General features: G+C 49.1%; 1 protein-coding gene across 1 annotated transcript in view; it reads right to left on the bottom strand.

Moving 5' to 3' along the window:
- The window catches only part of SIGLEC1 (sialic acid binding Ig like lectin 1), a 48,750-nt gene extending 34,518 nt beyond the window's left edge, over window positions 1-14,232 (bottom strand). Inside the window, exons 1-6 of the mRNA XM_039333949.1 lie at window positions 13,911-14,232; window positions 13,471-13,796; window positions 7,956-8,042; window positions 5,687-6,046; window positions 4,409-4,705; window positions 712-975 (exon numbers count right to left, since the gene is read on the bottom strand). Of these exons, the coding sequence (XP_039189883.1) occupies window positions 712-975; window positions 4,409-4,705; window positions 5,687-6,046; window positions 7,956-8,007 (973 nt within the window). The 5' untranslated portion in view covers window positions 8,008-8,042; window positions 13,471-13,796; window positions 13,911-14,232. The remainder of the gene's footprint in view (window positions 1-711; window positions 976-4,408; window positions 4,706-5,686; window positions 6,047-7,955; window positions 8,043-13,470; window positions 13,797-13,910) is intronic.

Raw genomic sequence — 14,232 nt, 5'->3', positions numbered from 1 at the left:
CCCCTGTAGGCATAGAGACAAGATTGATGAAGCAGAGACTTGGTCTTATGCTTACAATATATGGAAGTTGAAGTCCAGCCCTCTTAAAGCATGCTGGCTGGGGGATTCTGGGAATTTGAAGTCCACCCTTCTTAAAGCATGCTGGCTGGGGGATTCTGCAAGTGGAAGTCCACCCATCTTAAAGCATGCTGGCTGGGGGATTCTGGGAGTTGGTCCACCCTTCTTAAAGCATGCTGGCTGGGGGATTCTGGAAGTTGAAGTCCAGCCCTCTTAAAGTATGCTGGCTGGGGGATTCTGGGAGTTGAAGTTCACCCTTCTTAAAGCATGCTGGCTGGGGAATTCTGGGATTTGGTCCACCCCTCTTAAAGCATGCTGGCTGGGGGATTCTGGGAGTTGAAGTCCAGCCCTCTTAAAGCATGCTGGCTGGGGGATTCTGGGAATTGAAGTCCACCCCTCTTAAAGCATGCTGGCTGGGGGATTCTGGGAGTTGAAGTCCACCCCTCTTAAAGCATGCTGGCTGGGGAATTCTGGGAGCTCCCAGGTCTAAAAGTTGCCAAGTTTGGGATCCCTGGCCCAGAGGCTACTCTTTAAGCTTTTATGGGTGGCATGTAAGTTTTAAGGAATAAATAACAATTTAAAAAGGAATGGAATGATTGAATCAGTCTGGTCCTCCTTCCTATGGCCTGCTGAGATGCAGTTGTGGCTACTCACAGAAAATGTGGAGCGGGACCCCTTCGGCCACTCCGGTGCCCAGCGCGTTCTCGGCCTCACAATGGTAGAGTCCGTAATCCTTGAGGGACACAGATGGGATGTTCTTCACCTGCTCGCTTCCGCAGGCAGAGCCGTCCTTGAACCACCTGAAGGCCGTGGGCTCCGGGTAGCTGGCGCTGACGTTGCAAAGCAGAGACACGGCGTCACCCACTCGGAGGTTCTGGTTGGAGGGGTGGAGGATCACCTGGACACCCTTGGGGGCATCTAGGAAGGGACAAAAGAGAAGGAGAATAAAAGATCAAAAAGCCCAGAGGGATGAGTGGTGGGCTTCCATTCTATAGGGCAGGGGTAGGCAACCTCGGCTCTTTTATGACTCGTGGACTTCAACTCCCAGAATTCCTGAGCCAGCACGGCTCAGCTTGGCAACCTCTCCCTTTCCCCTCAGCGTGGCTGGCTCAGGAATTCTGGGAGTTGAAGTCCAGGAGTCATGAGGGGGCCTAGGCCTAGGCCAGAGATAGGCAACCTTGGCTCTTTTATGACTGGTGGACTTCAACTCCCAGAATTCCTGAGCCAGCCATGCTGAGGGGAAAGGGAGAGGTTTCCAAGCTGAGCCATGCTGGCTCAGGAATTCTGGGAGTTGAAGTCCACACATCATAAAGCAGACTAGGCCTAGACCAGGGGTAGGCAACCTTGGCTCTTTTATGACTCATGGACTTCAACTCCCAGAATTCCTGAGACAGCAGGGCTCAGCTTGGAAACCTCTCCCTTTCCCTCAGCATAGCTGACTCAGGAATTCTGGGAGTTGAAGTCCATAAGTCATAAAAGAGCTGAGGTTGCCTACCCCTGCACAGGAGGTTACAACTTCCATATTTGGGCACCCTGCATGGCAATGGAGGCTAGTCCCGTCTCATGAAAGAATGCTAAATTCCATCCAGACTGGATTAAGTTGGTACAAGTTTATCTACTCCTGCTTAGCAGAACAACAGAGTGGAAAGGGACCTTGGAGATCTTCTAGTCCAACCCCTGCACAAGCAGGAGACACTAGACTAGACCATGCCAGACAGGTGGCTGTTCTTTTTTTTCCTTAAAAACCTCCCGTGGTGAAGCATCCACAACTTCTGGTGGCAAGCTGTTCCACTGGTTAATTGTCCTCCCTGCCAGGAAGTTTCTCCTTAGTTCCAGGTTGCTTCTCTCCTTGATTGGTTCCCATCTGTTGCTTCTCATCCTGCCTTCCGGGGCTTTGGAGGCTAGGTGGACCCCCTCCTCTTCTCTGGGGCAGCCCCTCAAATATTGGAACATGGCTATCGCGCCCCCCCCCCCCAGTCCTTTAGGCAGTGAAGATACCTAAATCGTTCTTCTTTGTCCTATTTTCTGTGAGTTGTGCTGGGCTGGCTCAAAGTCACCCAGCCGTCATTCATGCCTAAGGCGGGACTAGAACTCACCATCTCCTGGTGACTGGCCCAAAGTCACCCAGCTGGTTTTCATGTCTAAGGCGGGACTAGAACTCACCGTCTCCTGGTGATTGGTCCAAAGTCACCTAGCTGGCTTTCATTCCTAAGGCAGAACTAGAACTTACCGTCTCCAGGTGATTGGCCCAAAGTCACCTAGCTGGTTTTCATGTCTAAGGCAGGACTAGAACACACTGTCTCCAGGTGATTGGCCCAAAGTCACTTAGCTGGCTTTCGTGCCTAAGGCAGGACTAGAACTCACCATCTCCTGGTGATTGATCCAGAGTCACCTAGCTGGCTTTCATTCCTAAGGCAGGACTAGAACTCACCGTCTCCAGGTGATTGGCCCAAAGTCACCTAGCTGGCTTTCGTGCCTAAGGCGGGACTAGAACTCACCGTCTCCTGGTTTCTAGGCCAAACTCACTCTTTATTTCTATTTATTAATATTATATATTTATACATATGTTTATATTGGGAGCCAAAATCCAAAACACGTAGAGACGGTGAGTAAACACCAATGGCAAAGGGCTGAGTTGTTTGTACGGTTCTGTAACGGGAGCTAGAAAAAGAAACAAATTGTGTAACCTTGCCTAACGATTGCGGTCTCGTTTCTGTAATCAGCGTTGGCGTCAAGTTTCATACAAACTGTGGGGGTCCACTTGTGTGATGTACTGAAGGAGGGAACATGGGAGTGTGCAGAAACGACGGATGCCTTCCTTACATTGTAATAAGTCTGTTGTCTGATTTTCATTGGGCTGACAAAGTTTATAAAGCAATGCTAACTTTCTAAAGTGTGATGCTCCTGAAACACAACTGCTGCCAGTGTTGGAGCATTCACAGCTTCTGGTGGCAGGTTGTTCCACTGGTTAATTGCTCTCACTGTTTCTTGTCCTGCCTTCAGGCACCTTGGAGAATAGCTTGACTCCCTCTCCCCTGTTCCTTGGGGCAGCCCCTCAAATACTGGAATACGGCTATCATGTATTGATATATGTGTCAACAACAACAACAATAATAATAAAGTTGGAAGGGACCTTAGAGGTCATTTAGTCCAATGCTCTATACCAGTGGTTCTCAACCTTTTTAATGCTGTGACCCCCAACCGGTCGTAAGTCGAGGACTACTCAACTGGTCGTAAGTCGAGGACTGCTCAACTGGTGCAGCACCGTTTGCAGAATGGGACTTTTGGCGGGCTCAGCAGGGCAGAGGCAGCCTGGACAATTCCTATTGGCTTTTGAAAGCCAATAGACTGAGACTCTATTCAAGAGAGTCTATTCCAGTGCTTCTCAACGTTTGTGTGACGGCGACCCCCGTCACACAAACGTTCTGCGCATGCGCGGTGCCACGCGCATGGGGGGCCATGCGCGATGCGCATGCATGGTGCGCCCCCATGCGCGGCGCGCGTGCACGACGACGCCCCATGCACGGCGCGCGTGCACGGCGCCGCGAAAAATGGCGGATCGCCACCTTTGGCAACCCCCGAAAAATGGTCGATCAACCCCAAATGGGGTCGCGACCCATAGGTTGAGAACCGCTGGTCTATTCTATTGGCTTTCAAAAGCCAATAGAAAAAAAGGGAGTAGCACAGCTAAGGAAAAGGCGGAAAAAAATGGTGGACTGCGTTGTTTGGTGACCCCCGTGAAATGGTCATTCGACCCCAAATGGGGTCCCGACCCACAGGTTGAGAACTACTGCCCTATATCATTTCGGACAAATGGCTGTCCAGTCTCTTCTTAAAAACTTCCAGTGTTGGCGCATTCACCGCTTCTGGAGGCAGGTTGTTCCACTGGTTAATTGTTCCCACTGTCAGGAAGTTTCTCCGTAGTTCCAGGTTGCTTCTCTCCTTGATTCGTTTCCATCCGTTGCTTCTTCTCCTGCCTTCAGGCGCTTTGGAGAATAGCTTGACTCCCTCTTCTTTGGGGCAGCCCCTGAGATACAGGAAGGCTGCTATCCTGCCCCCCCCCTCGTCCTTCTCTTCCTTAAACTAGACCTACCCAATTCCAGCAGCCATTCCTTATATGTTTAAATTAAGTGCTGTACGTTTAAGAAGCCTCTGCTTGAGTTTTGATGACTGGATTTTTACAATTTCTCAGGTTTTGCCACAGGCCAGGGACCTTACAGCCTATTTCAGCCTGATGGGCTTCCAAGGTTTGGAAGAAGATCTGGGTTTGAAGCCTGACCGTGATGCTGCTTAGGTGGTGTTGAGGGGGGGGGTCCCTGCAGGAGGTTCCCTGCTCCGTCGCGCTACTCACATGCAACACGGAGAGTAACTTCGCCTCTGGCCTTCTGGGTCCCCACGGACACTTCACAGCCCAGCTTGTGTTCGTGGTCCTTCCAGGTCAGCGTCGTCTGGAGCGTTTGCCTCAAGACAGCCGCCGTGGTGTCAAGCTGGACTGTTCCAGAGACATCTGAGGTCTCGGGGTGGTGGCCGAACCATCGCAGGGAGCTGTGTTCGTAGGGACAGACGTACGGACTAGAACACTTAAAGGATGCTGGAACTCCCTCCCTCAGATAGTCGGGGGCAGCAATGGTGGGTATATCAGGGTTATCTAAGGAAAGATATAGGACAAAGGGATGAACTTGGCACATGATCTGGAGAAGACCTCTTATCTCCCTTGGCCATGCTGTAATTCAGAGGTCTCCACCCTTGGCCACTTTAAGACTTGTGGACTTCAATTCCCAGAGTTGCCCAGCCAGCACATGGATTAAAAGAAAGCACCAGACGGCAAGACAAGGAACAGAAGAGGAGAAGAGAAGAGAATAATGAATAGAATAGAATAGAATAGAATAGAATAGAATAGAATAGAATAGAATAGAATAGAATAGAATAGAATAAGAGAAGAGAATAATGATAATAGCATAGAATAGAATAGAATAGAATAGAATAGAAGAAGTGAAGAATAATGATAATAGAATAGAAGAATAGAATAGAATAGAATAGAATAGAATAGAATAGAATAGAATAGAATAGAAGAAGTGAAGAGAATAATGAGAATAGAATAGAATAAGAGAAGAGAATAATGATAATAGAATAGAATAGAATAGAATAGAATAGAATAGAATAGAATAGAATAGAATAGAATAGAATAGAATAGAATAGAATAGAATAGAAATAGAAAATGGCTAGGATAATAAAGAATAGAATAGAACAGAACAGAAGAGAATAGAATAGAAGCTGGAAGGGGCCTTGGAGATCTTCTAGTCCAGCCCCTTGCTCAAGCAGGAGAACCTATACCATCTCAGACAAATGAACTATGGATAGAAACTAATCAAGGAGAGAAGCAATCTGGAATGAAGGAGAAACGTCCTAACAGCCAGGACAATTAAACCAGTGGAACTGCTTGCCACCAGAAATTGTGGCTGGTTCATCACTGGAGGTTTTTCAGAAGAGGCTGGACAGTCACTTGTCTGAGATGGTGTAGGTTCTCCTGCTCGAGCAGGGGGGGCTGGACTAGAAGACCTCCAAGGTCCCTTCCAGCTCTTATTCTGACTGAAGATTCCTTTCGCAGCTGGAGAAGGAGACCACCTACCCGTGATGGTCAGCTGGAGCTGCTTCTTCTCCGTCCAGCTGTTCGCATTGACGATTTCAAAGCGGAAGGAGTATGAGCCGCTGTCTTCCTTCGTCAGGTGTCTCAGGAGGAGGGTGCAGTTGCGCTGGAGGGGGTCCCCCAGCAGCCGGACCCGGTTTTGAAAGCGAGAATCGGCCTTCTCCGGAGAGGTGGAATGGAAAACGGTGACCAACTGATTATTCTCGTCTTTGTACCAAATAGCCACGATCCCATTTGCCATGGAGACGTCGCCGGGGAAGGCAAACGTGCACGGAAGCACCGCGCAAGAACCCGTGATGGACGACACGCGGTCCGGGTAAGTCGCCGACCAGGAAGCCGAAGCTGCAGAACAGGAGGAAGGGAGAACACAAGAGCTGAGATAAACAGAATGAGAGTGTTGGGTGGGACCTTGGAGGTCTTCTAGTCCTACCCCCCCCGTTCAAGACAGAAGACTTTCTGCCGTTTCCGACCGATGGCTGTCCAATCTCTTCTTGGAAACCTCTGGGGATGGAGCTCCCACAACCGAGTTGGGAGGGTCCTTGGAGGTCTTCTAGTCCAACCCCCCTCCCACCCAACCAGGAGACCCTATACCCTCCTGGTCAAATTGTTGTCCGATCTCTTCTTTGATGGAGCGCCCACAACTTCTGGTGGCAAGCTGTTCCACGGATTATTTGTTCTCATTCTCCAGACGTTCCTCCTTAGTTCCAGGTTGCTTCTCTCCTTGAGTAGTTTCCATCCGTTGGTTTCTGTCCTGCCTTCGGGGGCTTTGGGGAATAGCTTGAGCCCCCCCCCACTCTTTGGGGCAGCCCCTCAAATATTGGAAGGCTGCTATCACGTCACCCCGAGTCCTTCTTTCCATTCAGTGCCATGGCCCCCAGTCTGACTGACCCACTCCTGGGTTCACGTAACGCCTAATGCCAGGGAGTTCTATTGGCCCAATGGGGGTAGCCGGGTTCATTTGGACCTTGGTTAATTTAGGGGGCTGTGACTCTTCATTTCAGGTTTAGGAGATTGCATAACCAGCAAAAGGGTTAATTCAATCCCTTAATCCAATGGGCAGTGGTGAGAATGCAATATTACAGGATAATTCAGCCCACTGCCAGGAGTTTGATCCCTTCGATCCTGACCAGTTTGAGATGACTCAGCCTTCCTTCCTTCCTTCCTTCCTTCCTTCCTTCCTTCCTTCCTTCCTTCCTTCCTTCCTCCCTTCCCTCCCTCTATCTCCTTCCTTCCTTCTCTCCTTCTCAAGTTTCCTTCCCTCCCCTCCCTCCATCTCCTTCCTTCCCTCGCTTTCCTCCCTCCCTTCCTTTCCTTCCTTCCCTCCCTCTCTCCCTTTCTTTCTTTCTTCCTTCCTTCCCTCCCTTCCCTCCCTCCATCTCCTTCCTTCCTTCCTTCCTTCCTTCCTTCCTAGGTTGGTAAAATGAAGACCCAGATTGTTGGGGGCAAAGAGGCTGACTCTGTAAACTGCCCAGAGAGGGCTGTAAAGCGGTATATAAGTGCTATTGTGAAGCGGTATATAAGTGCTATTGGAGGGAGGGAGGGAGGGAGGAAAACAAGGAGAAGGAAGCCCTGATGGCTGAGTGGCTAGAGCAGCAGTTCTCAACCTATGGGTCGCGACCCCATTTGGGGTCGATTGACCATTTCACGGGGTCGCCAAGCAAGGCTGTCCGCCATTTTTTTCCCCTTTTCCGGCGGGTGCCTCACCTCCCTTGGGCTGGGCCAGCTGGTGGCCCAGCCGGTGGTCGGCCTGCTCCGTCTCTGCCGCTTGCCAGCTACGCCTCGGTGCAGGGGGCGGCACCACGCATGCGCAGCGCTCCCGGGCAGGGAAAGTCCTCGACTTACGACCGGTTGGGTATTCCTCAACTTACGACCGGTTTAGTCCTTGACTTACAACCGGTTTAGTCCTCGACTTACGACCGGTTGGGGGTCGCGGCATTAAAAAGGTTGAGAACCGCTGGGTTAGAGCGTCATATCGCAGGCTGATTCTGCCCACAGCCAGGAAGTTCCATCCTGACCGGCTCAAGGTAGACTCAGCCTTCCGTCCTTCCCAGGTCGGGAAATTGAGGACCCAGATTGTTGGGGGCAAAGAGGCTGACTCTGTAAACCACCCAGAGAGGGCTGTAAAGCATTGTGTATATAAGTCTAAGTGCTAAGTGTTCAGTGCAGGTAGTCCTCCATTTACGACCACAACTGAGCCTAAAATTTGTGTTGCTAAGTGAGACGGTTGTTTAGAGACATTTAGCTGGCGTACCTGGCGAAATAATCACAGCAAACGACACAAAGGCGAGGAAGAGGAGTCTCATTGTGAGTTCCGAGGTTGAGTCGGGCCTGTGGAAACCTAGTGGGGAGAACAAAACCCAGACATGGTTAAAATGCGAGGCTAGCAGGAGTACTGCGGACTGTCTGGATCATGGCTACGGGGAACCCTCGACGTGTAACAGTTTAACGATCATTCGAAGTTGCAACAGCACTGGTTATGACACTCACTCTCCATGCCCATGGCCAGCCCTAGTGGGTTCTCCTCTGAACTCTTCTGAACCGAATCTTCCAAATACAGACTGCACAATAACAGAGTCGGGAGGGACCTTGGAGGTCATCTAGTCCAACCCCCTGCTCAAGCAGGAGACCCTGGGACATTTCAGACAACTGGCTGTCCAGTCTCTTCTTAAAAACCTCCAGCGATGGAGCGCTCACAACTTCTGGAGGGAAGCCCTTCCACTGATTGATTGTCTTCACGGTCAGGAAGTTTCTCCTTAGTTCTAGGTTGCTTCTCTCCTTCCTTTTAATCAAGGAAGGGAAGAAGATAGGGGAAGAATGATGAAGTGTAGAGGAAGGGTCTCTCCAGGCTGTTCATTCGAGCAGAAAACACACCGCCATTTGATCAGGGACTTCAGATACCAGCAGGGGCACCAGGTCAAGTCTGAAGGTTGACAGACAGAGAGACACAGAGAGATGATGGTAGATAAATAGACAGATAGACACAGACAGACAGACAGATAGAAGATAGATAGATAGATAGATAGATAGATAGATAGATAGATAGATAGATAGAAGAAAAGAAATGGGAAGGAAGGAAGGAAGGAAGGAAGGAAGAAAGAAAGAAAGAAAGAAAGAAAGAAAGAAAGAAAGAAAGAAAGAAAGAAAGAAAGGCGGATAGATAGATAGATAGATACCAATAGAAAGAGAGAGGGAGACAGAGAGACAGAGACAGATGATGGTAGATAAATAGATAGACAGACAGATAGAAGATAGATAGATAGAAGATAGATAGATAGATAGATAGATAGATAGATAGATAGATAGATACCTAGATAGATAGAAAATAGATGTTAGATAGATAGATATGAGATAGATAGATAGATAGATATGATAGATAGATAGCTATAATAGATAGACATAGAAAATAGATATAGATAGACAATAGGCAGATAGGCAAATAGACAGAGAGACAGAGAGACAGACAGACAGATAGACAGACACAGATAGATAGATAGATAGATAGATAGATAGATAGATAGATAGATAGATAGATAGATAGATAGAAGATAGATAGCTATGATACATAGACAGATAGATAGATAGATAGATAGATAGATAGATAGATAGATAGATAGATAGATAGATAGATAGACAGACAGACAGACAGACAGACAGACAGACAGACAGGGTTGGCTGGCTCAGGAATTCTGGGAGTTGAAGTCCACAAGTCATAAAAGGGCTAAGTTTGAAGACGCCTGCCCTATCACATTGCAGCAAGCAGAGATAGGCTTGCATTCCCAGGTCCTGCTTAGGACCTACAGGCAGAAGATAGCTGGCTGGGGAATTCTGGGAGTTGAAGTCCACAAGTCCACAACTGTGCAAGCTTGGACACCCTAATCTAGGACATAAATCCATCTATGTCTTTGGATCACCCAGCTGGAAAAACTGCTTTGGTTCCAGATGTGGCTTCTCAGATCTTAATACCTATTTTGGGAGAGCAACCTGTTCATCAGAAACAACGGGTGGAAACTAATCCAGGAGAGAAGCAACCTGGAATTAAGGAGAGACTTCCTAACAGGGAGGAGAATGAACCGGTGGAACTGCTTGCCTCCTGAAAATGTGGGGGCTTCATCACTGGAAGTTTTTAAGAAGAATTTGGACCGCCCCTTGGTGTAGGACAGGAGTAGGCAACCTTGACTCTTTTATGACTCGTGGACTTCAATTCCCAGAATTCCTGAGCCAGCATAGCTGGCTCAGGAATTCTGGGAGTTGAAGTCCACGAGTCATAAAAGAGCCAAGGTTGCCTACCCCTGGTATAGGATCTCCTGCTTGAACAGGGGGTTGGGCTAGAAGACCTCCAAGGTCCCTTCCAGCTCTATTTTGATTAAGGAAATTAGGAGAAGACCTTCTTAAAAAAAATGAAGCCTGGATGCTAAAACTTGCTGCTATCTTCTGCCTTTGGGGTCCAACGGTTGTTGATGTTTTTTTCCCCTCCCGAGCTTTTGCTTTTTAAGCTGGCTTGTCACAGTTGGCTTCCTTAAACAGACTTTCTTCCCATTTTCTAAAGGGGGACAGCGAAGAACAGACCAACCAAGATTGGACAATCAAAGAAAAGTCCCGTGGAAATAAGTTGCTATCGCCCAGCACTGTGTCACCCTAGGGCTGCATCAACAGAGTGATAGAATCAATATCACATCAAGTATTTGTATTGCTTAATCTAAGACAGTGATGGCGAACCTTTTAGAGCAGCGGTTCTCAACCTGTGGGTCGGGACCCCATTTAGGGTCGAACGACCATTTCACGGGGGTCGCCAAACAACGCAGTCTGCCATTTTTTCCCCCCTTTTCCTTAGCTGTGCTACTCCCTTTTATTCTATTCGCTTTTGAAAGCCAATAGAATAGACTCTCTTGAACAGAGTCTAATTCTATTGGCTTTCAAAAGCCAATAGGAATTGTCCAGGCTGTCTCTGCCCTGCTGAGCCCGCCAAAAATCCCATTCTGCAAACGGTGCTGCACCAGTTGAGTAGTCCTCAACTTACGACCGGTTGAGTATTCCTCGACTTATGACCGGTTGGGGGGGTCGCGGTTGAGAACCACTGTTTTAGAGACTGAGTGCCGAAACTGCAACCCAAAACCCACTTATTTATCGCCGGGTGCCAGGTGGGTGTGGCCCACTGAGTGGGCATGGCTGTGGTGGTCATGGCAGGTTGGGTGGCTGTGGCCAAGGTGGGCATAATCACCTCGATGTTGCTCGTAGGGAGGGACACCTGTGGGGGCTGTGCAGGGTTGGGGGAGATCCAGGGGGTCTCTGGCAGGTGGGGTGGTGGATAGGAAGCTCGTCCTGCGGGGTGAGGCGAGGCAGGATGGGGGTGCCATTATCTCAGGGCAAGGCAAGGCAGGGGCCGGGGCAGCTACTGCCTGACACCATCGGCCCCCGCACACAGAGGCCAGCGAGCGCATGGGGGCCGACAGTGTCCGTCAGCAGCCACAGCCTGCCGGCCCCTCGACCGGCGCATTCTGGGGCTCCGCAGCCCGTCGCCAGCAGTTCGGAGAAGCGCCACAGAGAGGGCTCTGAGTGCCACCTCCGGCACGCGTGCCATAGCTTCGCCACCATTGATCTAAGGCCTTGGTAAGAACACACTTGGAACACGGCGTCCAGATTTGGTCGCCGTGATATAAAAAGGTCTTTAGACTTTGGAAAAAGTGCAGAGAAGAACAAAATAGAAATACAAGTTAAGATAGGCAAGAAAACGGTAAGTGAGCACCTGTCCAGCCTAGACGAGTTCAAATCGCCAGGACCGGATGGATTACACCCCAGGATTCTCAAGGAACTGGCAGATGTGATCTCAGAACCACTGAACTATATTTTTCAAAGATCCTGGAGCACTGGGGAACTACCAGAGGACTGGGAAAGAGCTGATGTAGTTCCCATCTTTGAAAAAGGAAAAAAAAATGGACCCAGGAAATTACAGACCTATCAGCCTGACTTCAATACCTGGGAAGATTCTGGAAAAGATAATCAAACAACGAATCAGCGAACATCTCCAGGCAAACAAAGTCGTTATTAAAAGCCAACATGGGTTTGTCAAAAACAGATCATGCCAGACAAATCTTATTGTATTCTTTGACCAAGTGACAAGAGCAACAAAGATGATCAGGGGACTGGAGGCTGAAACATACAAGGAACGGTTGCTAGAATTGGCTATGTCTAGTTTAACGAAGAGAAGGACAAGGGGGGACATGATAGCAGTGTTCCAATATCTCAGGGGCTGCCATAAAGAAAAGGGAATCAAGCTATTTTCCAAAGCACCTGAAGGCAGGACAAGAAGCAACGGGTGGAAACTAATCAAGGAGAGAAGCAACCTAGAACTACGGAGAAACTTCCTGACAGTGAGAACAATTAACCAGTGGAACAGCCTACCTCCAGAAGCAGTAAATGCTCCAACACTGGAAGTTTTTAAGAAGAGACTGGACAGCCATTTGTCCGAAATGGTGTAGGGTTTCCTTCCTGAGCAGGGGGTTGGACTAGATGACCTCCAAGGTCCCTTCCAACTTTACTATTATTATTATTATTATTTATTATTATTAAACTCATCAAGGAGAGAAGCAACCTAGCACCAAGGAGAAATCTCCCAACAGTGAGAACAGGGAGAACAATTAACCAGTGGAACGACCTGCCTCCAGAAGTTGTGGGTGCTCCATCACTGGAGGGTTTTTAAGAAGAGACTGGATAGCCATTTGTCTGGGAATGGTATAAAGTTGGAGCAGAGGGTTGGACTAGGTGACCTCTTAGCTCTCTTCCAGTTCTGTTGTTCTGCTCTGTTCTGTTCTTTCCCAACATGCAAAGCGACTCATAGTCTAGGCCAGGGATCTTCAAACTTGGCCTCTTTATGACTTGTGGACTTCAATTCCCAGAATTCTAGGAGTTGAAGTCCACAAGTCATAAAAGGGCCAAGTTTGAAGACCCCTGGTCCTATGTGCGAAAAAAACCAGACAAAGCTGGATGAGGAATTCTGGGAGTTGAAGTCCACAAGTCATCAAAGGGCCAAGTTCGAAGAGCCCTGGTCTAGACCAGTGGTTCTTAACCTTTTTGAACGAATCACCCCCTCGAGCCAATGAGGAAGTTGTCATCGCCCCCCTCCCCCAATATAACCTCTCAATCACAACATAGGAAATAATTCTTCAATTTATGCAAACGCTTTTTTTGTTTTCTTTCAAATTGTCATCAGGACATATCGATGCAAATAATTTATTTCCAGTCTTTTCCCCATATCTCCCATATTCTGGCCAATAGCGCACCGTTGTATGGGTAGAGGCTGCTGCGCAACGCGCATGAAGATGCGTCTTCACATATGTACGGCGTTCTGTACTGAAGCTAGCTGGAGGAACATTTGAAAACACAATTCAATCCACTAAGAGCGAGCGATCTGATGTTTTTGTACGACAGATATACAGCCATTTGCTGTCCGAAAAAGTCTCAAAAGCAGGGGTAGTCAACCTTGGCTCTTTTATGACTCGTGGACTTCAACTCCCAGAATTCCTGAGCCAGCTAAGCTGGCTCAGGAATTCTGGGAATTGAAATCCACGAGTCATAAAAGAGCCAAGGTTGACTACCCCTGCTCAAAAGTGTCCCCAAAACCTCTCGCTCCATCGCCCCCATATCGCCCCATTTTCGTTCCATCGCCCCCCTGAAAAATGAAATCGCCCCCTGGGGGGCAATATCGCCCAGGTTAAGAACCACTGGTCTAGACAACCTCAAGAAGAACCTGAAGCTAAGGTCCACCTTACCTTCTCAACGACAACAGCTGCTTCTGCTCCGGGGCTCCCGTGGAACTTCCAGCATTAGGTTGGAGGCACCATCAGAAGATGTTTGGAGACCCCAGGTGGTATGCTGACGCTCTCCTGAGGTCGGTGTGGTCCAGAGAAGAATGTGGCTTTCTCCTTGGGGCAGCTTTATTGTCCTCGGTTTCAGGAAGTCCTTTTGGACAGTCAGCTGTTCTCACCCCTTGCTTGGCTTCTTCACATCCTTGTCTCTGGACCTCAGTTCCGGGAAAGGAAGAAGGCGGGGATGGGATTCTGGTTTCTTGAGTTCAGATTGATGGTGGGGGTAGGTCCTAGAGTGGTGGAGGAAGGAGGGGAACCGTTGACATCTCTGGGCATGTCCTACAAGAAATAAAGGAGGCTGCGGATTCCACTTGGGGAGGTGGAAGAGGAGAGGGAAAGCAGACCTTTGGGAATGATCCATCCCGGAAGACCGGCCATCCTTTGGATTTGGAACTGGAGAGCCTCAGCCACGTGGACCGTCCCCATCTCTCTCGGCTTGGAATCTCCTGTAATCCGCTTCATGCCGGTGACCAGATGGGATGGGAATGATAAGGAAGATAAGGGTGGTGGAGCTGCAGGAAAGCAGCAGCCAGGCAATCCAGCATCCTGTTTCCCAGGGTGTCCTGGTGGCAGGGAGGCCCACCACCCAAGGAGAGTGCCTCAGCCATCGGCTCACTGCTCTCACGCAGAGCACCAGAAGAGTAGGTTTGGAAGGGACCCTGGAGG

The sequence above is a fragment of the Crotalus tigris genome, unplaced genomic scaffold (genome assembly GCF_016545835.1).
Source record: "Crotalus tigris isolate CLP2741 ecotype Arizona unplaced genomic scaffold, ASM1654583v1 scf7180000024513.1755786, whole genome shotgun sequence".
NCBI lineage: Eukaryota > Metazoa > Chordata > Lepidosauria > Squamata > Viperidae > Crotalus > Crotalus tigris.
This window is presented reverse-complemented; position numbering and strand designations above follow the sequence as displayed.